At 38.3% G+C, this 27,223-nt stretch overlaps 1 protein-coding gene and 1 long non-coding RNA gene across 2 annotated transcripts in view; one reads left to right on the top strand and one right to left on the bottom strand.

Moving 5' to 3' along the window:
- Positions 1–4,953, bottom strand: part of LOC140501748 (uncharacterized) — a 29,999-nt gene extending 25,046 nt beyond the window's left edge. The window contains exons 1-2 of the long non-coding RNA XR_011966341.1: positions 4,679–4,953; positions 1,585–1,640 (exon numbers count right to left, since the gene is read on the bottom strand). This is a non-coding gene — a long non-coding RNA (uncharacterized lncRNA). The remainder of the gene's footprint in view (positions 1–1,584; positions 1,641–4,678) is intronic.
- HSPB3 (heat shock protein family B (small) member 3) lies at positions 232–1,158 on the top strand. Its single transcript, XM_072605637.1, has one exon. The coding sequence runs from the start codon at positions 566–568 to the stop codon at positions 1,019–1,021; it is 456 nt and encodes a 151-aa protein (XP_072461738.1). The 5' UTR covers positions 232–565; the 3' UTR covers positions 1,022–1,158.
- Positions 4,954–27,223: the final 22,270 nt, after the last annotated feature.

The raw sequence follows: 27,223 nt of genomic DNA, 5'->3' as shown, positions 1-27,223 counted from the left end.
TTATAAACTCTGCTCATAAGGTGTAACACTAGTTTCCATTTTTAAGGAATGTATGTTTTTACCATATTGCCTTTTCATTTTTCCAAACATCTCCAAGCAGCACAGAGTTCTATCAGGACAGTGAGCCAGAAGCCCAGTATTGACAGTCCCCAATTACAGAACACCCACACACCTCCTGTCTCTTTAGCTAAAGACTTTTATACACATTCACATACAAACACACACTTTGGGGGGAACTAATTTTCCTTTATAATAAAGAGAATACATTGCCAAAAATAACTGAGCATGGAACGATTACAGTTATTTTTACTGTGGTAGCAGATGCTGGGAGTCTACTAAGGCAACTCCGAAACACGCTCTATAAATAGCAGCTTATTGTCAGTGTTTGTGAAAAGATGAAGAGTGTTTTGCTGGGTGATTCAGACTTAATTGAGTGGTGAAGTTCTGCCAGGGCCATAAAGGAAAGGCAACTTCAGTCGGAAAACTGGTCTGCAGACAACTGGAACCAGGTCACTACAGGACCCTGCTCTGAGACAGGCTGTTGGGAGCTCTTTCTGTCTCCATCATGGAAAGAATCATCCTAAGGCACCTGATAGAAACCCCAGTACGTTATCAGGAGGAATTTGAAGCACGAGGCCTTGAGGACTGCAGGCTGGATCACAGTTTGTATGCACTGCCAGGGCCAACCACCGTGGACCTGAGGAAGGTCAGGTCAGCCCAGGATCCACTACCGGCCACAGAAGCTGACAAGCAACGAGCAGGGGATGGCAAGCCTCATTTTCAGGTCTTACTGGATGTGGTGCAGTTTCTCCCTGAAGATGTCATCATCCAAACTTTTGAAGGCTGGCTCCTGATCAAGGCTCAACATGGCACCCGAATGGACGAGCATGGGTTTGTCTCAAGAAGCTTCACCCGGCAGTATAAGCTACCAGACGGTGTTGAAAACAAAGACCTATCGGCCCTCTTCTGCCACGATGGCATTTTGGTAGTGGAAGTGAAAGATCATGGAAGAGTTAACTGAACTACTGCCAGTTGCTGTTAATAAGATAGTATGTGCCTTCATGTGGGTCTGACAGCTCCTTGTAATTAGAGAGCTTGCATGTATGTGGCCCCATTGGCTGCATTTACAGTGGGGATTAAAAAATATATTTGAATATATTTCTTGGTACGTTGAGTTTTATTGTTCAGTTTCTCTTAGTGGAAAATGGTTAGCAATTTGCCTACAGTGCAGAGCTATGCTGTTTATGCAGCTGAAAACTTATGACAATTTGAGATAAGTATTTCTGATACTGTTGTTACGAAAAACAGGTGTGCTAACTGCATCCATAAGGCATGCAGGACTGAATTGGTAATAACCAACTACAGTAATTATACTAAGGAAAGGAATTAACATGACAATTTTGTTTGAAAAAATAGTAGACATCTCTGCAAAATATAGTGCTTCTGGTAACTTTGATTTTTTTTCATTTCAATGTATTTTTTATCAAAACTGATTCTGGTAGAGTGGGATAAATACAATGGAAAGCGCACTGGACCTGGAATCATAAGACCTGGGTTCAAATCCTCATTTTGCAGTCTACTTACTGCGTGACCTTGGCAAAGTAAAGTAATTCCACCTCTCTGGGTCTTGATTTTCTTACCTGCAAAATGAAGAGATTGGATTAGAGGACCCCTTTTCACTCCAAATTTATGACTCTAGATCAACCCTTTTGTTTCTTCAGTAGAGAGGAACTGCACATTTGTGGAATCCTTCTGGATCTATATGTTTGTTGTAAACTAAATATTAGCTAAACTCTGATTGTAATGTGATCTCTGATCATTGTTCATTTATAAGAATATATCTTTGCTATGATTGTTTTACAACTCAAAATACAGTTAGGAAACCATTTTTTAAAAGCCAACTATCCTTTTGATAGCCTTTGATTTAAAGGACAATTATGAGACCTGGAAAAATTGACAAAAGCCAGAAAATGGCAAATGCTTATTCATTGTCTCCATAGAATCCTTACATCTTTAAATATTCTAATTGAAGGCAAGGTATTTAAAGAAGAAAAGAAAAGAAAAGAAAAAAACTTTTCACATAATCATAAATACTCTCATGCTTACACAGGATGCCTGATACTTATCATATTACAGTTTGCCTTCTCTTAACTAGTTAGCTTGTCCAAAAAAACAAGTTAAGACTTTAGTAAATGTATGTTTATTGTTTTATGAAAGTTACCTCCAACAGCTGGTCTATTGCATTTCACAGATTTGCTATGTCATTGCTGGAAATAGTAAAGAATTCAGGAGGGAGGGGGACATGCAGAGTGGGGTGGGTTTAGGAGGAGACTTGGCTTCCTCCTTTCATGTATACTTAAGATAACTACATGACTGCAGTTCTATGAATAGAAGAGGAATGCCTAATGGCCAGAGCCAAGCTAAACAGAGACTTTCCTGCTATCAGAGTACTGTGTGATCAAATGTGATCAATTTTCAATGAAATTAACTACCAGTAGATAAGGAAAGGACATAAGGAAAGGGGGAAAGAAAATAGAATGAAAAAAACATTTTAATTAAAAACAAAGACTTCCTCCAGGATTAAGGTAGTAGAGATGATGTGTGTTTCTGTGTTCTGCAATGGTTGATATTTGATGCGTACTTATGTTCTAAGATTTTGGAATCAACTGTCCGCAAATGAATATCGTTCTCTGTAGTTACCTTGTGCTCTCTTATTCCGTTAGTTGAAGCATTCAGGTTATAAAATTCTACATAACCATTGCTCCTTACAGTGGATTATTTCTCCTCCTTTTTCATTGTCTTGATCAGAGAAGCTAAGTCTTTCAGAGTAAATTATCTTTACAATATTGCTATTACTGTTTACAGTGTTTTCCTGGTTCTACTTATTTAACTCTGCATCACTTCGTATGCCTTCCCAGGTTTTTCTGAAAGCATCCTGCTCATCATTTCTTATAGCACAATAGTACCCCATCACAATCACATACCACAACTTGTTCAGCCATTCCCCAACTGATGGACATCCCCTTGATTTCCAATTCTTTGCCACCACAGAAAGAGTTGTTATAAATATTTTTGTACATATAGGTCCTTTCCCTTTTTCTATGAATCTTTGACAATATAGACCTAGTAGTGGTATTGATAGATCAAAGGGTATGCACAATTTTAGAGCCCTTTGGTCATAATTTCAAATTGTTCTCTAGAATGGTAGGATTAGTTCACAAATTCACCAACATTAGTTAATGTCATTTTCACATCCCCTTCAGCATTTGCCATTTTGTTTTTCTATCCTGTTAGCCAATTTGATAGATGTGAGGTGATACCTCAGAGGTATTTTAACGTGCATTTTTTTAATCAGTAGTAATTTAGAGCATTTTTATATAATTAATTAATTTTTTGTTTTTAACATTCCCTTCCATAACATCAGTTTTAAATTTTCTTCCTTTTCCTCTTCTTCCCCCTCCCTAAGATGGGGTGCAATCTGATATAGGCTTTCCTTATACATTCGTATTAAACATATTATCACATTAGTCTTGATGTACAGAAGAATTAGAACTAATGGGTGGAACCATGGAAAAGAATAAACAAAACAAAACAACAAAAGAAAAGGAGAGTAAATAGTCTGCTTCCATCTGCATTAGGACCCCAAAGTTCTTTCTTTGGGTATGGATAGCATTTTCCATCACGAATCTTTTGGAGTTATCTTAGATCCTTGCATTACTGTAGAGAACTAAGTTAGAGCAGTTTTTTTTTTTAATGTGACTATTGGTAGCTTTGATTTCTTCATCTGAAAACAGCCTGTTCATATCTGTTGACAATTTATCAACTGGGGAAAGGCTCTTAATTTTGTAAATTTGACTCAATTCCCTATATGTTTAAGAAACGAAGTCTTTATCAGACAAACTTGCTGTTATATTTTCCCCCAGTTTCCTATTTTCCTTCTAATTTTGGCTGCATTGATTTTGTTTGCAAGTTTCATTTTAAAAGGAAAATAGGATTCCCAAACTTGCACCTTTGGACTATTGCTATTAATTGCCACCTCCTTCCCTTTCCTCATCTTTTCCCTCTCTCCCAAAATATTCCAACATAGCTTCTTGCAAACACTTTTTAGAATCCTGGTAGGCTTCTCTTACTTACTTCTTTGGGAATTTGCTCCAGATTTTTGCTCAATATTGGGGTCAAATATGCTTGAAAAATAAAGACACTTCTATGAAGAATTTTACTTTTTGCAATTACACCTTATAATCTACATGTTCACCCAATTCAGAAATAAAAGATAATTTTATCCAAAAGGAAGTTAATCTAAGGCATTCCCCAAGATTAGGGGAGGAGGAAAGAAGGAGGAAGGAAAGCTTTGCTTTTGAAGTATATCTATCTTCATATAATTGAGAGTCATTTTGTGTTGTCCCTTAAAATGTTTCTTGAATAGTTTTATTGAAAAAGTTAAAAAGAACACTTGAATTTAGAAGCAGCAATTAAGATCTAAGAGGAGAGTGTGGTATGCACACATATACATATATGTATATGCATACATATATCTATACATTAACATATACATATACTTATTAAATTAGATTACTAGGCATTCTCAAAGCTGGGTTGTTGTTATTGTTGCACAACTCACCTTTACAAGTAGGATATTATATTTCATTGTATAATGATGAAAGGTGAACTGACATACCTCGTTGAGTGCGTAGACTTAGTCAAATTTCCATTTGGGGGCTTCTCTAGGTCTATAGAGTCTATTGATCTCTGTCTCTTTTAGACCCAACGATGGCTTAACTTCAGCTGAGAATTTGTGGCAAGTATTGGCTCTGCAGTACAGACTGAATTCCAATCTGGGAAGTCATAGCCTCTCCCTAACTCTTCATACACACACACCCCCATCACTACTTATCCAAAAATATCATACCAGTGTTCCTTTGCTTAAGAAGCAGCTGCCAGGCAAATACCATAACCATACCATCAAAAGCTCTGTTCTTCAAAAGAATGGAGCTCGCTAAGGTTTGTCCTTTATCTTTCCAAGACCAAATCATATTATCTTCTAGATTCCCTCAAATAACATTCAAATCCTTTGAAATTTAAATATGGCTTTAATTCGTCTTTGTTGTTATTGTTTTAAAATGAGGTAGAAAAAAAAGCACGCACAACCCCTAACCCATTCTGGCCTTTCAATCTGACAATAATTTCTAAATAGTTATGCTATTGTTGGTTTCTTTGTCTGGAAAACAGGAGGCAGGCTTTGTTTCTGATCTTACTCCCTAGTATCAGAATGACTTGGTTCTTTCCAATTCCAGAGAGTGTAACTACACTTATTAAATTATAAATGGCTTTGAAAAGGTAATCAATTTTGAAAGACTTAAAAACTGATCAACACACTGACCAATCACAATTCCTGAGGAGGAAATGCAATATCCACTTAGAGGTGATGAGTTCAGAGTATAGATTGAGATATAATTTCTTCCTTTTTCTTTCTTTGTTTTTCTGTTTCTTCCTTCCTTCCTTCCTTTTTCTTCCTTTCTTCTTTCCTTCCTTTCTTTTTCTTTCTCTCCTTCTTTCTCTCTCCCTTCCTTCCTTCCTTTTTTCCTTCCTTCCCTTCTCTTTCTTTTTCCCTTCCTTCCCTTTTCTTTCCTTCTTTTTTCTTTCTCTCTCTCTTTCTTTCTTTCACATAGCCATTGAAGAAATTAGTTAGACTTAACTACATAATTTTTTAAAAATAGGTTTTGTTCTACTTGCTTTCTCAGTGGAGGAGGGAAGTGGATAGGAGAGAAAGAAGGATCTTCATTTGAAAAAAAATATTATAAAAATGACGAATAATTCTCTACTGTTATCTTTCCTACATAGCTTAGGCCCTAGGTGGCAAAGGTGTTTCTTGGGTTAAAGTTGAGAGGTCATTTTCTTTTAGCCTGTAAGGGGAGAAGTCAAGGGAGTCTGACCAATTTGATGCACTCTCTGATCAGTGAGATAAAAAACCCTTTCTTGGGAGGCATCCAAGAGAATGTGAGCTTACTCCGTGATGCTTTCCTTATAGGGCATAGGGAATCCAAGATTGGTTGACAGACTCAGAGTAACCCAATCTCATCACAGGAGCTGCCAATTGGTGTGGCATATAAATTGTCACGTGTGCCTGTTTTAACACATAAGAGGAAATTTAGAGTGACAGCTTTCCATGTGTAGCATAGATATTCCCCATACTTATGATATAGAGTATACCCCATATATTTTGGGGATTCTGTGGTAGGGTAACCCCAAATATAACGATAATATAACATGGAAAGGGAACCCCAATGATGGGCAAAATCCGGAGTTCCAACATAATAAACACACACATGTAGTAATGAATTGGGAGAGGATGGAATAACCTGGAAGATGCCATGATTTTCATCTCCTCTCTTCTCCTTCTTAATCCTGGGCTTTTGACTATTTGCAACAATAATCTAAGGAAATTTTATGCTAAGTGAAGAAGCCAGGAGTGTATTGGCAAGGTATTCCAAAAGAGAACTCTTACCCCTCTCAAATAACTTACCGTTTGTCTAGGTGGAAAGTCTATGATTTTCATTGGGTTCCTATTCTCTCCCTAATTCTCACCTTTGATGAACTAACTGATGTCATACCAGAGGGGCACTGGGTCAGTAACTTCCTGGGGAAGAGGTCATTTCTCAGTTGCTTCCATGCCTCGTGCTTGCCTCTGAAACAGGAGTGAGCTAGGTGAGTCTGTCACATTAGGCAGATCAAATTCTGCTCCCCAGCTTCTTTTACTCCAATAATAACACACACACACACACACACACACACACACACACACACACACACACACACACACACACAGAGACACAGAGGTTATCAAGATAACTTTTTCTAAAAATCTAGGCCCTGTAATAGAAAATAACTAGAAGGACTGAAGGAAAGCATAAAGGGAGGACTGACCAGTACATTTAAATACAATACAACAGTCAATGGTAAGTACTGCTGAAGCAAAGGCCAGAAATAACTTTTTCCCTCTGTTTATACTCCAGAGGGGATGCAGTTAACACAGGACTTCTTTCATGACCGAGTAGTGAGCAAGGGAGAATGTCTTACTGAACTAGGTCTGTCCAGCTCCAGAGCACCTCATTGTCTTGGGCCACCACACCAGCCACATTGACCTTAGCGGTAGCCATCATCATAGTCACTCTGAATGAAAGGCTGGGGACAAACCTGGGCACCAGTATTTCCATGTGACCCATCTCCTCCTCTTTCTCATCTCCTTCCTCCTCTTTCTCCATTTTATCCTTCTTCACTTCCTCCTCCTTCTGTCATCTTTCTTACAGAATTCTCAGAAAACAATCTCAGTCACCTTTGCATTAGCTCTCCTGGGAGTCCCTGTTCCAAAATATTTATTGCTAGTGGATTCTGGAATGGTTACGTATTAGAAAGCAAGGCTACAAAAGAGAGCTACTAAGACAAGTTCAGTCCTCTCTCACACTGTCTCTGTTTCTACCTCTGTTTCTTCTTTCTCTGTCTCTGTGTCTCTGCCCCTCTTTGTCTGTCTCTGTCACTGTATATCTCTCTTTGTCTGTCTCTGTCTCTGTTTTTGTCTCTGTTTTTCTCTCTGTGCTTGTTTCTGTCTCTTTCTCTTTCTTGAATTTTGAGAACACAGACCAGAGGTAGCAGAGCAGAGATGCATTCTGGGTGAGGCGTGGGAGGGCAAGGAAACCCTGTCTTCCTCTTCTGCTTTCTCCCATTAGAATTTGATGGTAATTTGTGGCAGAAGCCCATGGCACTTACATTTGTTCTGAAAAAGAACCCTATATTCATGAACAGTTTCCTTTTCCTAGGAACAAATAATGGCATCTCTTGGGTATGGTATATAACAAGCTTTATGTACTTTTACAGGTGACTAGAAAGGGAGTTCTTGAACCTCACTTTTTGGGTTCCTTTTCTGAACACATTAAAGACTGGAGATATAAGAGTGGACTTTCCCAGCTCAAGAGCTGATAGAAACTGGGACACAGAGGAGAGATTTCCTTCTGAAGAATATGTCAGAAGCAGACATCTGCATGCCTGCTCAAAATAATTGAGGCTTTGGGAGTTGCCTATGAGCAATGCCAGTTTTGAGAGTTCCAGAGCATGACAGTTTGGGCAGCAATAGAAGAGGGAAGAAAATCAGATAGGGATCTTTTAAAAACTTTGTCTCAGAAAAGGAACTAGATGTAGCTTTAAAAGAACTACCAAGGTCAGGAGTAGAGGAAGGGATGGGACTCCTAGACCTGATGGATTCCCAGAAGAATTCTATCAAACTTTTAAAGAACAGCTAGTACACATACTTCACAAATTATTTTCAAGAATAGAAAAAGAACCCTAGCCCAATCCTTTTATGAGCCAAATATAATCCCAATACCTAAACAAGGGAAAGATAAAACACAGAAAGAAAACTATAGGTTCATTAATGAACGTTGATTCAAAACTTTTAAACAAAATCCTATCAAATAGATTACAGTGATTTATTCAAGAGCTCATTCATTATGATGAAGTGGGATTTATATCACCGATGTGAAGATGGTTCAACATTAGGGAAACAATAAACATAATCATGTTGGAAACCAAAACATCCAAACTCACATGGTCATTTCAATAGATGCAGAAACAGCCTTTGACAAAGTGATGGGGTACAGACTCTGGGAACCCCCTTGAACTGTCCTTAAATCTTCCCCCTTAATCTGGCTTTTCTTGCCCCAACTGTTATCCTTTAACCTAGTCTAGCCCTCCATTGTCTGTTACCTCTGGATTGCCTCCAGCTTTTTGCCACCCTTGATTACATCAAAATTCCACTCTCTTGGTTCTGACTTCTATTCACCCCAGTCCCATCAAGATGCTCCTTAGACTCCTCCTCAAGACCCTTCCTAGACCCCTCCTCCAAGACTCCTGGACCACCCTGAGATTGTTCCCACAGTCTTTTTGTATATAAGATCCTTCTTGTCTCCATGAAGGTGCTCAGATTCAATCTAGCTCTGATTGTGTTTAGCTGATATTCAATCTGGCCCACTTGTCAATATGAGTATCACAGATGCTTAAGCTCCTTAGGAGTCTACCCAATATGGTGAATCTTTAATAAACTTTGTTTTTCTTTGGCTAAAAGAAGGCTTGAGTTGAATTCATTTGGGCAGGACCTGGGGTGCCAGTATTTTGGAATCTCAAGCATCCCAAACCTCAACATTATGGGCCCCTGTCCTCAACAAAAGCACAACATTCTTTTATGCATAAAAAAAAATAAACAACCCTAGAATATATTGGCATAAAGGTATTTAAAAAACAATAACACATGAAGGTTTTTTTGATGTACTATGCTCCCTAGAGAAAGAAGAGCCTACTAAGAATTTACTAAGAAGGCAAATCCAGTGATTTATTCAGACAAGATAGTTCCAATGGGAAGGACACTACTTGTTCAGCCTCCAAAGCATACTTACCTTGGGGTTAAATCCTAAAAGTTTTAGCAATATTGGGTTTGACTCTGTGGGAAAGAAGTGAACTCTTGAATACGATAGAGCTGCCCTGATGGCAACTCTAAGTCCAGTTTCTTTTAGGAAGAGGTGATCATGTGAGTGTTGTATGTGCTCAGTACATACGATTCTGCTCAGTACATTCGATTCTGAACTCCTGTGAGGACTTTGCGCCTTACATATTTTCTTGGGGGTGAAATTTTTCATCAGTAGCTCTTGCTTCTTGAAGAGCATCATGCCTCCTCAGGATAAGCTGATCACTTGAGATCTTAATGCCACACACCATTTTTATACTCAATATTTTCTCAGTTCCCTCAGTTGCCTCTCCCCTCTGATTGAAGAAATTGAAATTCCAGCTCACTCCACTCTCCATCTGAGGCTCTGCTTGGTTTTAATTCTACAGAATTAGATTCCCCTCTCAATCTCATCACCTTGCTGCTAACTCAGCCTTGGATCCTCAGACATCTTCACACCTCCTTCACTTTCTTCTCCCTTCTGACTGGAGAGCTGGAGGGTAGAATGATAAACTCCCCCAAAACCTTCCTTTATACAGGGCAGAAATTGGACTTCCAACTCCATCTGCCACTGTGCTTGGTTTCAGCACTTTGACATTGGGTATCTCCTAGTATCCTTCCCCACCCCCACCCCTTTTTTTGTATCCCTAACATTTAGCATAGTACTTGGTACATAGTACATACTTAATAAATGTTTATTGAATTGAATTATTTGGAGGGCTGAAAGACAGAGCAATAAACTTCTCCCCAAAGTCCTCCTTTATAGAGGGTTCCAAACTTTTCAGGTAGCTATTTCAATTTCCATCAGCAGCTCTGCTTGATTTCCAGGAACAAATATCATGCCCTTGCCCCCATCCCTGATATCTCAATATGCTCCCCCCCTTTTCTGCTTCCTTTTGTATATTATCTTTCCCCATTAAATTGTTAGCTCCTCAAGAGGAAGAACTGTTTTTTTCTAGCATAGTAGGTGCTGAATAAATGTTTATTGAATTGAATAAGGACTACCTTATACTGAATGCCCCCCACCCCAATCACTACCTTGTGAAGGCGGAGGGGCTTGAGTAACTCAATGAAACTATGAACTGTGCCATGCAGGGTTACCCAAGACAGACAGGTCATAGTGGAGAGTTCTAACAAAAGATGATCCACTGGAGAAGGGAGTGGCAAACCATGCCAGTATCTTTGCCTTGGACAATACTAAAATGATAAAAGAGAAGACATTGGAAGATGAGCCCCTCAGGTCAAAAGGTATCCAATACACTACCAGGGAAGAGTCAAGAGTACTGGGCCAAAACTGAAAGGAAATTGCACTGCAGATGTATTTGTTGATGACAAGAAAGTCTGATCCCATAAAGATAATATTGCATAGGAACCTGGAATACAAAATCTATGAACCTAGGTAAGCTAGTGTGGTCAAACAGGAGATGGAAAGATTAAATACTTTGGCCACATAATGAGAACAATGAGGACTCAGTGGAAAAGACCCTGATGTTGGGAAATATTAAAGGCAAAGGGGATGGCTGAGGATGAGATAGATAGATAGTATCATAGAAACAATGAATATGAACTTGGACAGACTTAGACGGAAGGTGGAGGATAGGAGGGCCTTATGTAGTATAGACCACATGGTCACAAAGAGTTGACCATGACTGAACAGTGGACAGATCAAATATACTTGATACACATTTGGTTTCTTGAATGATAGTGATGGGGTGATGGCATCTCGACCTCTAAAAGGAAAAGGCCATGTCTTTGAAAGCAACCCAGTCCCTGAATTTTCCCATACATTTCAGCAGCCCAGATCACTGATCTCTGCTCAAGGCAACTGGCCCACCCTAGCCCACCTAGCTCACCTAATTAGCTTGCTTGACATTTCTTTCAGTTTCACTTGGCCTACTGACTACTTGCATATACTGACTGCTCCTTAGTGCCTTCTAGATCCTTTTCACCTGGACCACCCCAGGCTACTTACCACTCCTTAATCCCATATAGATCTTTTCATTGACCTTTTTTTTTGTATATAAATATCAGTCTCACCCCCATTAAATTGTAGGTACACTAGGAACCCTGTCCATTTCAATTGGCCTTACAATAAACCTTGCTACTTTTTACTGGAACATTTGAGGGTGTGAATTCTTTCCAGGCAGAAGCTGCCCTGTAAGCTGAGATTTTGGGGTTCCTAGCAACCCCAAACTACATCAATTATACAGAAACTAGAGACCCTATTTCCTGCACATGGGGAAGAGTTAAATATAAATGATACCATAGACATACTCAGAAATTTTCCTGGATACACACCAGGTAGGGACAGTAAGTCAAAGAGGGAAAATATCCTTTTTAAAGGGTGAACCTCTAGGATTGGATCCAGGGCCAGGTGATTTCAGAGTTCTTGGGTGTGGGTTATTATATGTGGGTTAAATAACAGAATTCTACTGTGATACATTAGAAAATATCTTTTGATTGCTAAGAACTGTTAGAATTCTAAAATTCTGCAATTCTATAAAGAAAAGGCTTTTACATTTGTCAGAGTGAAAAAGACCATAAAAGACAGAGATAGTACTGCAGCTGTAGGGAAACAGGCATACTAATGCACAGTTGGTGAAGCTGTGAATTGGTTCAGTCATTCTGAGAAACGAGTTGGAATTTTATGAGAAATGTGACTGGATTACTCATACCCTTAAGCCTAGGGATCCCACTACCCTGGGAACATACCCAGAAGAAGTCAAGAGAAAGTTCTCAGAAATATTTACATGTAATATATTTGAAAATTTACATATATATGTATACATGTGTATGTGTGCAACATCTCTTATGAACATTAAATGGAAATGAAGGATAGCTTTAGATCTGGTAGAGTGCCAAAAGAACTATGAGCAGAGGTTCACACTATTGTGTAGGAGGCAGCAATGAAAAACATCCCAAAGAAAAAGAAGAGCAAGGATGTAAAATGGCTATGTGATGAGGCTCTCCAAATAGCTGAAGATGGAAAGGGAAAGGAGAAAGGGAAAGATTTACTCAACTGAACGCAGAATTCCAGAGAATAGCAAGGAGAGTTAAGAAGGTTTTCATAAAAGAGAAATGCAAAGAAACAGAAAAAATAGAATGAGAAAGGAGATCTCTTCAAGAAAACTAGAGCTATCAAGGGAAATTTTCATGCAAAAATGGGCATGATAAAAAACAGAAATGGAAGGGATTTAACAGAAGCAGAATTTGAGATGAAAGAATGCATCAAGGAACTATACAAAAAAGATTTTAACATCTCTGATAACCAATTTGTGTGTGGTTACTGATCTGTAGCTAGACATCCTGGAGAATGAAGTCAAGTGGGTCTTAGGAAGCCTTGCTAACAATAAGGCTAATGAAAGCAATGAAACTCCAGCTGAGCTTTTTAAAATCCTAAAAGATGATGCTGTTAAAGTGCTGTACTCAGTATGCCAGCAAATCTGGAAAGTTCAACAGTGGCCACTGGACTGGGGAAAAATCAGTTTATGTCGTAATCCAAAAGAAGGGTAATGCCAAGGCAAGTTACCAAACAATTTCAGTCATTTCACCTGCCAGCAAGGTCCTACTCAAGATTCTGCAAGGTAGGCTTCAATAATATGTGAACTGAGAATTACCAGAAGAGCAAGCTGGTTTTCAAAGACGCAGAGGAACTAGAAATTAAATTGCCAGCATGTGTTAGGGTATCCATGTGAGTCCTGAGCTAATCAAAACCAGATCTGAAGCTCTTCCTGATCCAGCTTATTCCTTGGGCTCCTGCTGCTACCAAATACAATTGTCATTGTGATGGAGGAGGGGATGGGAGACAGAGACACAGAAAAAACAGAAAGACAGAGATAGAGAGAGATGAAGACAGAGGCAGAGACAGAAAGGCCTAATCTGCAAAAGCCAGGTAACAGGAGACAGGAGACAGAAACACAAAGAGAGGCACAAAAACGGGGGGGGGGGAGAGGGGAAAGAGAGAGAAAGACAGACAGACAGACAGACAGACAGAGGCAGAGAGACAGAGAGAGACAGAGAGACAGAGAGAGACAAGCGGAGACAGAGACAGAAAGGCCTAACCTGCAAAAGCCAGGTAACAAAATAAATCCTCATATTATTGTTATTACCCAAAAAAAATCTTTTGTAGAGCTTATAATAAAACTCTTCTCTCTGAAAGATTGTTTTGTTTTTAAAGAGGGCAAAATGTTAAAATGTTATTCATGGTAATTATTGGTTCTGAGCTGGAGGCTTTTTAGGTAATGAAATTAGCCAGCTGATTTATTCTTGGACTGAAGTGCTAATGAAAAAAAAGAAAAAAAAGAAATGTATCCTAACAGCAGGCTCAGCTGGGGAACAACAGCTGCTCCAGGCTCCCAAGAGCACGAGAAACAATTCAAAACCTTATTCCTGCCAAGAGACTTTTATTGCTTAATGGGGCCTGGTCTCTGACTCAGTAGAAATGAGACATGAGAGAGAACATGGAATCATAGGGAAGGCTGGTAATATCTATGCGGGTTTGGGGCCTTTGTGACGCAAATGATTTTACATTTCATAGATTTAGGCACCTAATTGGTAGAAAGATATTTTTTCAGAATGCAGATGAGTTTTCCTTCAAATTTATATAAAAATCTGCTTTCATTAAAATATAGTGTATAACCCTCTCTACCCCTCCACCCTGCCCCCAGTTTGAAGGTTAGGAACTAGTTTGCTTTGTCTTAGGAGTAGGCAAGCTGAGTTTTGTGTGTATCTAGTAGTGTGCTCAGTGCTCATTTGATGTAAAAATCAGTGTTGAGTGCTAATTTCACTAAAAATAATTCTGATGCTTCCTCATGCAGTTTGTATATACAGAATGCAAGGAGACAGTGAAACATTAGGCTCTTATCACCTCTTATCTGGACTATCACTGTTGCAATAACCTGTCCTTTCTTTAAGTTCCTCTTCTCCGATCCATCCCTCACAAAGCTGCCAAATTTATTTTTCTTAAACACATTTCATACCCTATTACCTCCCACACCCCTCAGAAATCTTCACTGTCTCTCTGGTATGTCTCCAGGATAAAATACAAAACCCTCAGCCTGACATTTGAAGGCCTTATTCTTCTTCATATATTCTTTGTTTCAGTTAAATTAGCCAGGTAGCTGTTCACCGTATAAAGATAATTTTGTCTCTTGCCTCCATGTCTTTGTATAATTGATCCTCCATGTCTGGAATATGTCCTTCCCTACTTTACCTTGCAGAATTCCTAGCTTTGTTTGAAACCCAGCATTGGAGGTGCCTCATAGCCCAGGCCTTTCTGATTCTTCTCCCTGCTCCTCCTCCAATCCCCCAACTCAGGTAATTACTTCTCTCTGCTTCTTCAAATAATTTTGTAGTGATTGGAATACATACATATACGTATGTATGTATACACACACTTGTGTGTATTTACTTACCTGTGTACATGTTATACCCCTCCCCCAGGAGAATGTAAGTAAAATGAGGGAAGGAACTGTTTCATTTTTATCTTTGTAACCCTTAGCACCTAGCACAGAAGCTTGGACATAGTAGGTGCTTAATATTTGTTGAATTAAATTGAAAAAAATGAATTAAAACTAAATTATAATATCAGTGGGGAGCTTCAGGTCCTTTGTATACATCACAGTTACTGATATGCATTAACTAAGATTTGACTAAAGTAGTGTGTTTCATTAGTTTCCATTTTTTTCTGACCAAATCCCAAAAGCCAGTGTGTGGCAACAAATTAATGACCACCATGGCCAAAGATATGTGGTAAGAAATTAAAACTTTCACTACAGTGCAGACCTGCAGCACAACTCTATCCCAAATCTCTGAACATCCTACAGGTAAACATAACCCCTTTCCCAGGGACATGCCCCTCTATCTTGACTACATAACGCAGCGTTGCTGAAGGCTTTAAGTCCTTACTTAAGGCCTAGCAACTGCCACATCATCCAGTGGTGTCCTTTGGTCAGATGACTAGATACTTGTATTAACAAATTTTCGAGAAGGTAACCAAGTTTTGGGTTTGATCACAAATAGATTAGTGAAACAAACTCAAGACGATCACAGAATTTGAGTTTGTGGGACCTTAGTGCATCCTGAGAGAAATAAGATTTTTGCCAAATGAGAGATGAATCCATAACTTTTATGATCAAATATAGGCAAACCAAAAGCCGAATAAACAAACAATAAAACAGTCAATTTATACATACTGAAATTTGGAGCAGAAAGCTTTTTCTATCATGGTGGATGTTTTGGTTTATTTAATCTGAATTTGATTGTATTTTTAGTTAGTACTATGCCTTATTTTTACCTTTATCTCCTACCCTCACATCATGGTATTGTGGTCGCAGCCTTTCTACCTCTCTTGGAGTTTTTGACATCATAGGGTTCTTCAGCAGAGTATAACATCATTAGAAATCTGCCTCCTTCTCTCCAGGGCTACTTTCTTTTTCCACCCCTATCCATTGCCCCACATCTTCTCCTCTTAGGATCCTTAGCTTTCTTCAAGAATCAGTTCAAGTGCCCCCATTTGATAGCCTTCAGCTGAGCTCTTTCCCCACTCCTAACCAATGCCCTCTCCCTCTGTGAAATTACTTTATATTTATTTTTGTGACCCATTCTCAGCACTGCACAAGGGAATGACAAATGCTGGAAGGGATATGGAAAAATAGGACACTAATGCCCTGTTGGTGGGGTTTGTTTGTGGTGGCAAAGCATTGGAAATTGAGGGGATGCCCACCAATTGGGGAATGGCTGAACAAGTTGTGGTATATAATACTATTTTGCCATGTGAAATAATGAAGCAGATAGTTTCAGAAAAACCTGTGAAAACTTATATGAAATGATGCAAAGTGAAGTGAGCAGAACCAGGAGAACACTGTACACAGTAACAGCAATACTGTCAACTGTGAAAGATTTAATTACTCTGATCAAGACTGACAATTCCAGAGACAGTCAAGATAATTCCAAAGGATCTTGATAAAAAACACTATCCATCTTCAGAAAGATGAACTCTGTAGATTGATGTACATTTTTAAAACTTTATTTTTCTTGGTTTGTATGTATGTATGTGTGTGTATGTGTGTTTTCTTTCACAACATGACTAATATGAAAATATGTTTTATGTGACTTCACATGTAAAGTCAATATCATATTGCCTGCCTTCTTTAATGAGGGAGAAAGGAGTGGGAAGGAGAGAGAATTTGGAATTCAAAATTTAAAAAAGTTTAAAAATTTTACATGTAATTAGGAAATAATTAATGAGACAAATAAAAATATATTTTTTAAAAAGATTATGGAACTTACCCAAGATTTTTACAATAAGTAATTGGCACAATCAGGACAGGAACTTGGAAATGTGAAAGTGGGGAATTCTTTCTCACCTTTCCTACCATTGAAATGTTTCATTAGTACTTTTCTTTCAAAATAGTTTCATTATACTAAAGGGAAATGCTAGATTGAAAAAGGCTTTTTTTAAAAAAATCATGTTACCAACTAAAGAGGTTTATTAATCAGGATTCCTTGGGGTTATGTAGAGTACCAGCCCTGGAAATTCTTGCATAGGACATTCCAGGACATTCCAGGTCCCCTTTCCCCTTGTCATTTTTATTTGATTATTCCAGGTGATACTGATTTCTTTTTCCTCCAGATTTGTTTCCTTCATTGGTCTCATAATCATTATTGTATGAGACAGTATTTGAATGATCTCTATAGTCCCTTCTTGCTTGAACTTTCCACTTAGCTTAGCATAACACCTGGTGCATAGTAGGGATTTAGTAAATAATTTATTGATTAATTGACATTTAAAAACTCTAAGATGAAACCCAAGAGTATATAGAGAAAAATTAAATCCAATGCCTTTCATGCCTATCCTCCATTTTATAAATCAGGAAACTGAGGTCCAGAATGATTGATTTACTACCCAAGGGCATACTCAATTAATATTAAAACTTGAAGGTGATTCCAATTGACCCTAAACACTTCAGATTCCACTTATTGACTTCCATGTAAATAAGCAAAATGAATCAGGAAAAAAATATGTTTTGCATTAAATAACAGAACAAAATTCAGAATACTTGACTCAGAGATAAGACTATATACCATTTGTCTGCCATTGCTATCAAAGTGGCTCTTTCATTTGGGATCCATATACCAATGATCTGTTTGTCCTGTTCATAAGTGCTTCAAGACACAGCCACTGGAAAAATGTTCAAAGTTTCAAAAATTAGACAAATATAAATTAAAGGAGTGCTGAGGTTCTAAATCATAACTAACATTGGCAAATATAATAAAATCCAATGCTGGGGAAAGTATAACAAAAATAAACTCACTACTTATAATAAACTGGTGATAGAGCTAGGGATTAAGTCTAAGCTTTTGAAAAGCAATATGCTTATACAATGAGAGTTACAAAAATGTACCCACCTTTTGACCTAGTGGTACCATCACTCATATTATACCCTGAAGAAATTATTGACAATGGGGCCAAAAAGACCTATTTATACAAAAATATTCCTAAGAAAACAATTGTAAAATGTGGAAAAAAGACTACCTGTCCAGTGAATGAGAAATGGCCAAAAAATATTCAGCATATAAATGTAATTCATCTTATTGTACCATTGGAAACAAATAATTCAAAGAAATTTGGAAGACATTAAATAATGCACAATGAAAAAAGAATCACTAATGGAACAAAATATACACTGATCACATCCTAAATAACAAGTCCATGTTTAATACATGAAAAATGATTGTAAAAGCGTTCACAGAAATAATCCCAGTGATTTTGTTACTCTGGTATTAGAGTCAATAATGAAACTTTTGTTTGAAACATTTGTCATTTTGTTTAAAGTTTAACATACAGTAAAAAATTGAAATCTGTGGGAATGCAGAGATCTGTGATCTTTTTGCCATGTTTTTTCATTTGCTTTCTTCTTTTCTTATGTTCCTGCTTACAGAGTGAAAATATGTTTATCAATAGAAGTTAAAATAAAGTTTATATTAAAATAATTAACTAACTAAATAGATAGGTTATGGCAGCTGCAGCAACAAAGCAACACATTGTCCAGATTCTGACATGTTAACTGGAAGTGGAATTGATTGAATTAATTGGTCCATCTTGACATGTCTTGGACAGGATATGCAGATGCATAGAATTCATTAGAAAGAGGAGAGAGGACAAGATTACACTAAGGAAATTGTTCAAGACTTTCCATGTTCCTCAAATGTCTGGTGATGCAGGAAGCCATCGTTGTAGCAACAATGCTCTGAGAATTCTTTTTAGCTGTGGATCATGGAACACCACATACAATTTCTATATAAGGTAAGATTGTGCTTGATATGAAAATTATTACTACATCAGATGACTACTGAAATAAACTTGACAAAATGTAATAATATTACTTAAAACCTCTCAAATATTTCTGTATTCAATGATAGATTTTTTTTTTCTTTTCTGAGGGTTATGCACTTATAAAATGATTTCATGACCTCTAGTGGTGGACTGCCTTAAGTACAATAGGAAATATTGACTGAGGGATTGAGCTGTGTGCAATCAGTCTACAATTCAGTGTTTTTTATATACCTAAGAACAAATAATATGGTATATGTATGGAATTTAAGCACACACACCCCAAACATGTAGATATCACATAGAAAGACTAAGAAGTCTCCATTTTACAGAATTACTAAACATGAGGACCTGTACCTAATGCTTATTACCTGTAAGTCAAATCACTTAATCTTCCTAAATCTAAATTTTTTCATCTTTAAAATAAAGGTATTAGATTAAATGGCATCCAGGGTCCCTTCCAGCTGTAGATCTATGACTTCTATGATTAAATGCAACTCCATCAAATTAACTGAAACAAAGATTTATGAAAGTAAATTAAAGAAATTTTAATTCATTTGTGTGCTCTTTTCTCTTGCTCTGTTTATTCATTTGACTTTATTTGGACTATCCTTCAATTATTCTGCTTGTTTAATTACTATTTCATCCTTTAAGACACAGTACAAGGAACAGTTAGGTGACGTAGGGATAGAGAACTGGTCCTGGAGTCAGGAGGACCTGAGTTCAAATATGACCCCAGACACTTATGAGCTATGTGATCCTGGGCAAGTCACTTAACTCTGATTTCCTCAAAAAAAAATCCAGTACAAATGTCACTGTCATGAAGATTTCTCTGAGTCTAACCTCTTTATTCCCACAATTTCTTTTCCATAATTTACATGATCTCTCTCTTCTTTGAATTATTATCACATTTTATACCTCTTGTTAGATTTTCATGATCTGCCATTTATTATATTCATTTTGGTACCTATCATCTCTTTTCCTGGACTTCGTTTCCATAAGGGCAAGATTTTTGTCTCATCCATCTTTGTATGTGTCCTACAACCCAGCGACTCAAATATGGTAAATGTTCTATAAATCTTCATTGAATTAAATCGAAGTTTTTCCTTTTTCTCTGTCTTCCTCTCTCTCCTCAACACTGATTTCCTTTCTTTGTTCTTTCTCCAAATAAAGCATGATGGGGATAGCTAATGAACTGTGAGTGCTTCTTTTCAGCCTCCTTGACCCACTTCTCTTCTCGATAGTCCATCTGGTCTTCTTTTAGATGTAAGAATAGCTTGGGGCCCCTGCCAATAGGTTCACTGTGGTCAGCTTAGACTGTGAAGGAGCCACCAGCAGAATACTCCTAGGCATACTGTTGATAATTATTGTTCTAGGTGATGACAGTTACCTTCTCTGCCACCAGATAAACAGAGTAGAAACCTACACCAGACTGACCAAGCGTGGAGATGTCTCCTTCATCTCACAAAGTCTCCATAAAAGCCTTGGTGCTAGATTTGCCAGTGGTCTCCCAATTATTGATTAGGTCAACCTTTGTCATGCCAATGCCACTGTCCACCAAAGGCTGGGCATGCTCCTGAGGGTTGAGGATAATGTCAATTTCCAGCTTCTTGCTGGGGTCCAATTTGGAAGGCTCTATTAGATTCTCCTAAGGGATCTCGTCCAGAGTATCAGGGGCATTAGAAATTATTTCCTTAATGGAATAAAAGGTATTTATTATCAAGGTGCTTTGCCTGGAAGGCAAAGGTCTCCACTTCTTCCTCTTCATGGTGCATTTTTTTTCAGGCATCTTGAATGGTTTTGGCTAATAAGGACAGTACAGGGTACAAGAGCTAAGTCCAAAAAGTGAGCACTGTGAGGAGCTTGGCTAAAGAGAGGCTCCTGTCTCTACCTTGGCAAGACTCTCTCCCATAATTTAAATACTCTGCCCCCTGCACTTCTACTTTTTAGTTTCTCTGGCCTCCTTCAAGGGTTAGCTCAAAACCCACTTTCTAGAGAAGACCTTTCCTGGACTACCCTCACCCTCACCCTCACCTGCTAGTACCTTCCCTTTTCAGATTATTTTCAGATATTCTACATATATGTTCTGTGTAATTGGATATTTACTTCTTCACCATCAGTATGCCCCTTAAGAGCAGGGACAGTTTTTTGCCTTTGTTTGTATCCCCAGTACTTAGCACAATGCCTGGCATAGGGTAAGTGCTTAATAAATCCATGTTGGTAGTCTAAAAGTGACACACACAAATCGTGACTTCTAGTATAAAGCTTGCCAAAGCCTCAGTGAGTAGATACCACCTCCAACTACTTCCTGTAAACTGCCTAGCACTTCAGGCACTATATGTAAAGAGCTCCCAACCTTGGATTTAATTCAAGCAAACTATCAAGCATCTGCTGTATGCCATAGTACTGTGCCCAGCGCTGGGGAAAACACAAAGTTTAGATGAGACACAGTCTCTGCTTTTATGTGGTTTATAGTGATATAGCTTCCCTGCCCCTACCATGGGACACAGAGACAAATAATTCAGATACAAAATAACACTATTAAAAAACAAAATAACACTATTGAAAAATAAAATAACACTATTAAAAAAGTGTAATATAAGGTCCAAGACCAAAAGGACATTCTAGAAAATCAGGGATAGAGATGATTAGAGGGCATTCTAGGTATAGGAAGCATCAGCTATCAGGTATCACAGTGGAAAAACATAGGAAGTATACAGTAGACACTGTACAGTGACCAGTTTTGATGGAGAACAGAGTGTCTGAAAGGCAGTAGAATAGTATGAGATGAACCTTGAAGAATAAAGTGATACTAAGTTTCAGAAGGAATTCTAGGCTTTCCTCCTTGAACTACTTGGAAGAGCCCAGGGGAAAGGTTTGGAGCAGAGGAATGACTTGTATAAGGAAGACCAATCTGGCAGTGATTTGACGGATGTGTTGGAAAGGTGATACGAGCACTGGGCCTGGAGTCAGGAAGACCTGAGTTCAAATTCCAACCTCAGACAATTTGTAGCTGTGGGACTCTAAGCATATTATTTAACCTCTGTTTGCCTTAGGTTTCTCATTTGTAAAATTAGGATAATATCACTTACCTCCCAGAGTTGTTATGAGGATCAAATGAGATAGTAATTATGAAGTCTTAGTATAGTGCCTGGCACATAGAAGGTACTATATAAGTGTTCGTGGCAATGATAATGTATTTACTCTGTGCCAGGTACTGGGGATACAACTGACAAAAAGAAAAACAGTCCAGGTTCTTAGGGGTGAGATTTTATAATCTGGTCACAGAGGAGGCAACATTTACATATATAAGTGTACACAAAATAGATATAATTTTAATACATTAGAATTAGGGCAGAAGATCATGGCAATTGGTCCCATCACTTCCTTGCAAATAGAGTGAGAAGAGACAGAAGAAGTGTCATAGTTTATATTCTTGGGCTCAAAGATCATTGCAAATAGTGGCTGTAGCCATACAATTAAGAGATGCTTGCTCCTTGGAAGGAAAGCTATGGCAAGTATGGACAATATACTAAAAAACAGAGATGTCACCTTGCCAGCAAAGGTCCATATAGTCAAAGCTATGGTCTTTCCAATAGCAATGTATGGTTGTGAGAGTTAGACTATAAGGAAAGCTTAGTGCCCACAAAATCAATGCTTTCTAATTGTGGTGCTGGAAAAGACTTTTGAGTCCCTTGGACAGCAAGGAGATCAAATCTGTCAATACTTAGAGAAATTAAATCAGATAATTCACTGGAAGGTCAAATATTGAAGATGAAATTAAAGTACTTTGGCCACATAATGAAAAGATGGGACTCATTGGAAAAGACCCTGATGTTGGGAAGGATTGAAGGCAAGAGGAAAAGGACAAAAGAGGATGAGATGGATAGTGTCGTGGAAGCAATGAACATGAACTTGGACAGACTTTAAGAGATAATGGAGCCATAGTAGGGTCTGGTGTGCTGTGCTCCATGAGGTCACAAAGAATCAGACATGACTGAACAACAACATGCTACAGTTTGAGGAGGGCACTAGTAAATTGGAGGTGTAAGGTAGGGATCAGTAAAAGTTTAATGTAAAAAGTATTATTTGATCTGAGTCTAAGGAAAGGAGACTAGGAATTCTAGGAAGCAGAAGTGAGGGAGGAAGGCATTCCAATTATGAGAGACAGCCTGTGGAAAGGCATGGAATCTAAAGATGGAAGAGTAAGAAGGCCAATTTGGCTGGACCATAGGGTGCATGTAGGGAAATAATATATAAGGTGAGAAAGGTAGGAGGGACCTAGGTTATATAGGGCTTTTAATGGCATTAATTCAGGTTGGTGTTGATGATAATGAGTGCCTGTACTAGGGTAGAGGCTGCGGCAATAGAGAAGAGGACTGAATAAATGAATGAATGTAAAAGCATTTAATGATCACTTGCTATGTGTCAAGCACTGAATTCAGTGCCCATTTACAAATACAAAACAAAGACAATGAATGCCCTGAAGGAATTTATAATCCAAGAACATGTACAGGGTAATGGCGACCAGGGAGGTGAGTGGGACCATAGATGAGTAGATTAACACTTCTTTCAGGAAGAGTCAGGTTTAATATGAATTGGGGAAGGAGAGGAAGTGGATATGTTCAGCAACAAGGCTGTTGTTGAAGCTGGTAAGGAAATGTTTAGGAAGTAGGAAGTAAAGTGAATTAGGATCTTCCGAAAGTAGTACACCAGGAAAAACAGCCACCATGAGGAAAGGGGGAGGTAGTGAAAGGGGATAGGAATAGATTAGAAATTCTGGAGATGAAAAGGCAAACATCTCTAGGAGAAGTTTTGGGTCTGAGCAACAAAGCTCCTGGTGAGCTGTTGAGATGTGAAGTTGTGAGATTTTTTAAAGGGGGTCTCCACCAACTATATTGACTGTTAGGATAGGAAGAAAAGGAAAGAGAAGAGCCAGAGGTTTCAAACATTGACAACTGTCAATGATGCCATTAATAGAAAGAGTGAATTCAGATTTTGGGGGGAAGCTAGGTGGCACAATGGTCTGGAGTCAGGAAGACATATTTTTCTGAGTTCAAATCTGGCCTCAGACGTACTAGCTGTGTGACCCTAGGTAAGTCATTTAACCCTGTTTGTCTCAGTTTCCTCATCTGTTAAAATGAGCTGGAGAAGGAAATGGCAAATCACTCCAATATCTTTGCCAAGGAAACCTCAAGGGGGTCATGAAGAGTCACATACAACTAAACAATAACAAATTCAGATTTTGGGGAGAGAGATGATTAGCTTGGCTTGGAGATATTAAGTTAGAAGTGTTGATGGGACATCCAGATTAAATTATCCCATATGGAGTTAGAAATTTTAGTCTGTAGCTTGAAAAAGAGTTTAGGGCAGGAGATAGAGATTTAGCAGTCATATATATAGAGTATTGATCCCAAAAAGAGAATTACATTTCCAAAGAGAGAGATAGAGAAGGGGAATTGGGACAAATCCTTAGGGAACTCGTGGCCAAAGAATTGGGAAGATGAAAAAGAACCAGTGAAAGATTCTATGGTAGGAAAAATAGGAAAGTGATGTATCAGAAGCCAAGGGAAGAGAGACCATCCAGAAGAAGAGACTGGTCAAAAGAATAGGGTACTTCAGAAAGATCAAGGAGAATAAAGATTAGAAAAGACATATTTGACCAGGAGGAGGTCATTGGTGATAGAATCGAGATTCTATCAGGCCCTGAAACTCTAGCACTGAAGCAGGGCACTGATAAAATGTCCTAAATGCAAACCTCCATTTATTTGTCTGACTTAAGAAATCTAGCATTAATGATGTCATTGTGTCACTCAAAGTTCCATTCTTTTCACTTGTAAATACTCATGATTGAAGATGTATGTCCCAAATCACTGCTCTTTCAAAAGCTGGTCAATCAAACCCAGCTCTGAGCTGAGGAGGCTTCATTGATGGCCTTGTGAGAAGCCACTTAGGTGGTTTATGGGAGAGAACACTAACTTTACTCAGAGTCAAGAAAAACTGAGTTTGAAGCCTACCTCACATACTACCTGATACTAGATTACCCGCTTATTTCCCAGGTAACTCACTTCAATAAGCCTCAGTTTCCCTCTCAGTAAAATAGAGATGATAATAATAACAAAGCCTACCTTAAAGAGGTAGGTAAATGCTAGCTGGTATCATTGCCGTCTATTATTACTATGTCCCTTTCAAATCTCGATCCACCAGGGACATTCAGTCACACCTCAACTACACAAGATTATCTAAGGAGGGAAAGACCACACGTAAGAGATATATTGAAGTGAGATTTCCATATGGGGTGAGAGTTTGGACTATATGACCCCTAAAGCCCCCTTCCTGAAAAAGGAGACAGTAAAGGACAAAGTGAAGGGATTCAGGCAAAGATGTTTTATCTGATTTTACAGGGGGTTTAAGGGTAAGATAGAGAGATATCAACAAAGATAAATTACTTGGCTAAGATGACAGAAAAGGAAGATGACAAATGCTGCAGGGATGTGGAGAAATAAGGACACTTATACATTGTTAGTGGATCTGTGAACTGGTTTTTCTGGAGAATAATTTGGAATTAGATCTTTGTAGTCAAAGCTATGGTCTTGCCAACAGCAACATATGGCTGGGAGAGTTGGACTATAAGAAAAACTGAGTGCCTCAGAATCCATGCTTTCAAATAGTGATACTGCAGAAGACTTTTGAGTGCCTTGGACAACAAAATCAAATTAGTCAATACTTAAAGAAATTAATTCAAACTATTCATTGGAAAGTCAAATACTGAAAGTGAAGTTTAAATACTTTGGCCATATAATGAGAAGATGGAACTCATTGGAAAAGACCCTAATGTTGAGAAAAGTTGAAAGGAAAAGGGGACAGCAGAGGGTGAGATGAATGGAGTGTCATGGAAACATTGGACATGAACTTGGGCAGACTTTGAGAGATAGTGGAAGACAGAACGGCATGATATGCTACGGTCTGTGTGGTTACAAAGAATCAGATATGTCTCAACACTGAACAGCAGCAATCAAAGTGTTATAAAACTGTGCATACTCTTTGACCCAGCAATACCTAGACTAGGTCTGTATCCCAAAGAGATCAACGGAAAAGGAAAAGGACTCATATGTACAAAAATATTTATAGCAGTTCTTTTTGTGGAGGCAAAGAATTGAAAATTGAACGGATGCTCACTAGTTGAGGAATGGCTGAACAACTTGTAGTAGATGATTGCAATGGAATACTATTATGCTATAAGAAATGATGAGCAGGATGCTCTCAGAAAAACCTGAAAAGACTTACATGAACTGATGCAAAGTGACATGAGCAGAATTGGGTCAACATAGTACACAGTAACAGAAATATTGTAATGGTAATCAACTTTGAAAGCCAGGCTTAGCTATTCTGATCAATAGAATGATGCATGACAATTCCAAAGGATTTATGATTAAAAAAAAATACTATCCACCTCCAGAGACGGAACTGAGTGCAGATTGAAGCATATTTCTTTCACTTTCTGCATTTTCTTCCTTTTTCCCTCCAAGGTTGCTAATATGGAAATATGTTTTTCATGACTTCATATATAATGGGTATCATATTTCTTGCCTTCTCAGTGGAGAGGGGAAGGGTGGAGGGAAAGAAACAATTTGGAACTAAAAGAAAAGACTGATCACTAAATATACTAAATACAGAGCAAAATATGCCAGTGTGTAGTGGATGTAGGAGAGTCAGGCAGTACTGAGTTCTAATTTCACATCAGACATTTGACTAGGTAACCCTCCGAAAAATCATTTAACCCCTCTCAGGCTCAGTTTCCTCAGCTATAAAATGATGGGGTTGAACTTAGTGGCTTTTAAGTTACTTCCCGCTCTAAATCTATGATCCTAAGCTGGACAAATAATGAACAAACAGATAGATATCTGTTCTATATCCCTTTCCAAGTCCATCAGAAGTCCATCAATCTTCACTTTCGTTTCTTTTCCATTTTCTTCACTGATGTAGTCAATGTACACAAAATTCTGGTTCTGTTCGTCCAACCACTTTGACCTTTTCCTTCCTCTTCTCTCTTCTTTTCCTGCTGCTCAAACTTCAGAAAACAATTCGTGTTTTGCTTCTTCACTGTTATAGCATCATGTTTTCATTTTCTTCTTAGATTTCTTGTCTGATGACATTTTGTAGGCAAGGAATCTGAAACCAGAGCGGTAAGTGACTTTCTTGAGGTCACACAGACATAGGTTCATAAGTTCATTTAGCTCTAGAGCAGGAAGGAACCTCAAGAGGCTAACTAGTCCAACTTCCTTATTTTATAGATGAGGAAAGTGAGGGCAGAGCAGTTCATTCAGGTTTTGGTTGTTCAATCATTTTCCAGTCGTGTCCAACTCTTGGTGACCCTATTTGAGGTTTTTGTTGGCAGA

Source organism: Notamacropus eugenii, chromosome 4, assembly GCF_028372415.1.
Source record: "Notamacropus eugenii isolate mMacEug1 chromosome 4, mMacEug1.pri_v2, whole genome shotgun sequence".
NCBI classification, from domain to species: Eukaryota; Metazoa; Chordata; class Mammalia; order Diprotodontia; family Macropodidae; genus Notamacropus; species Notamacropus eugenii.
Note: the sequence above shows the minus strand (reverse complement) of the source record. Positions and strands in the feature narration are given on the sequence as shown.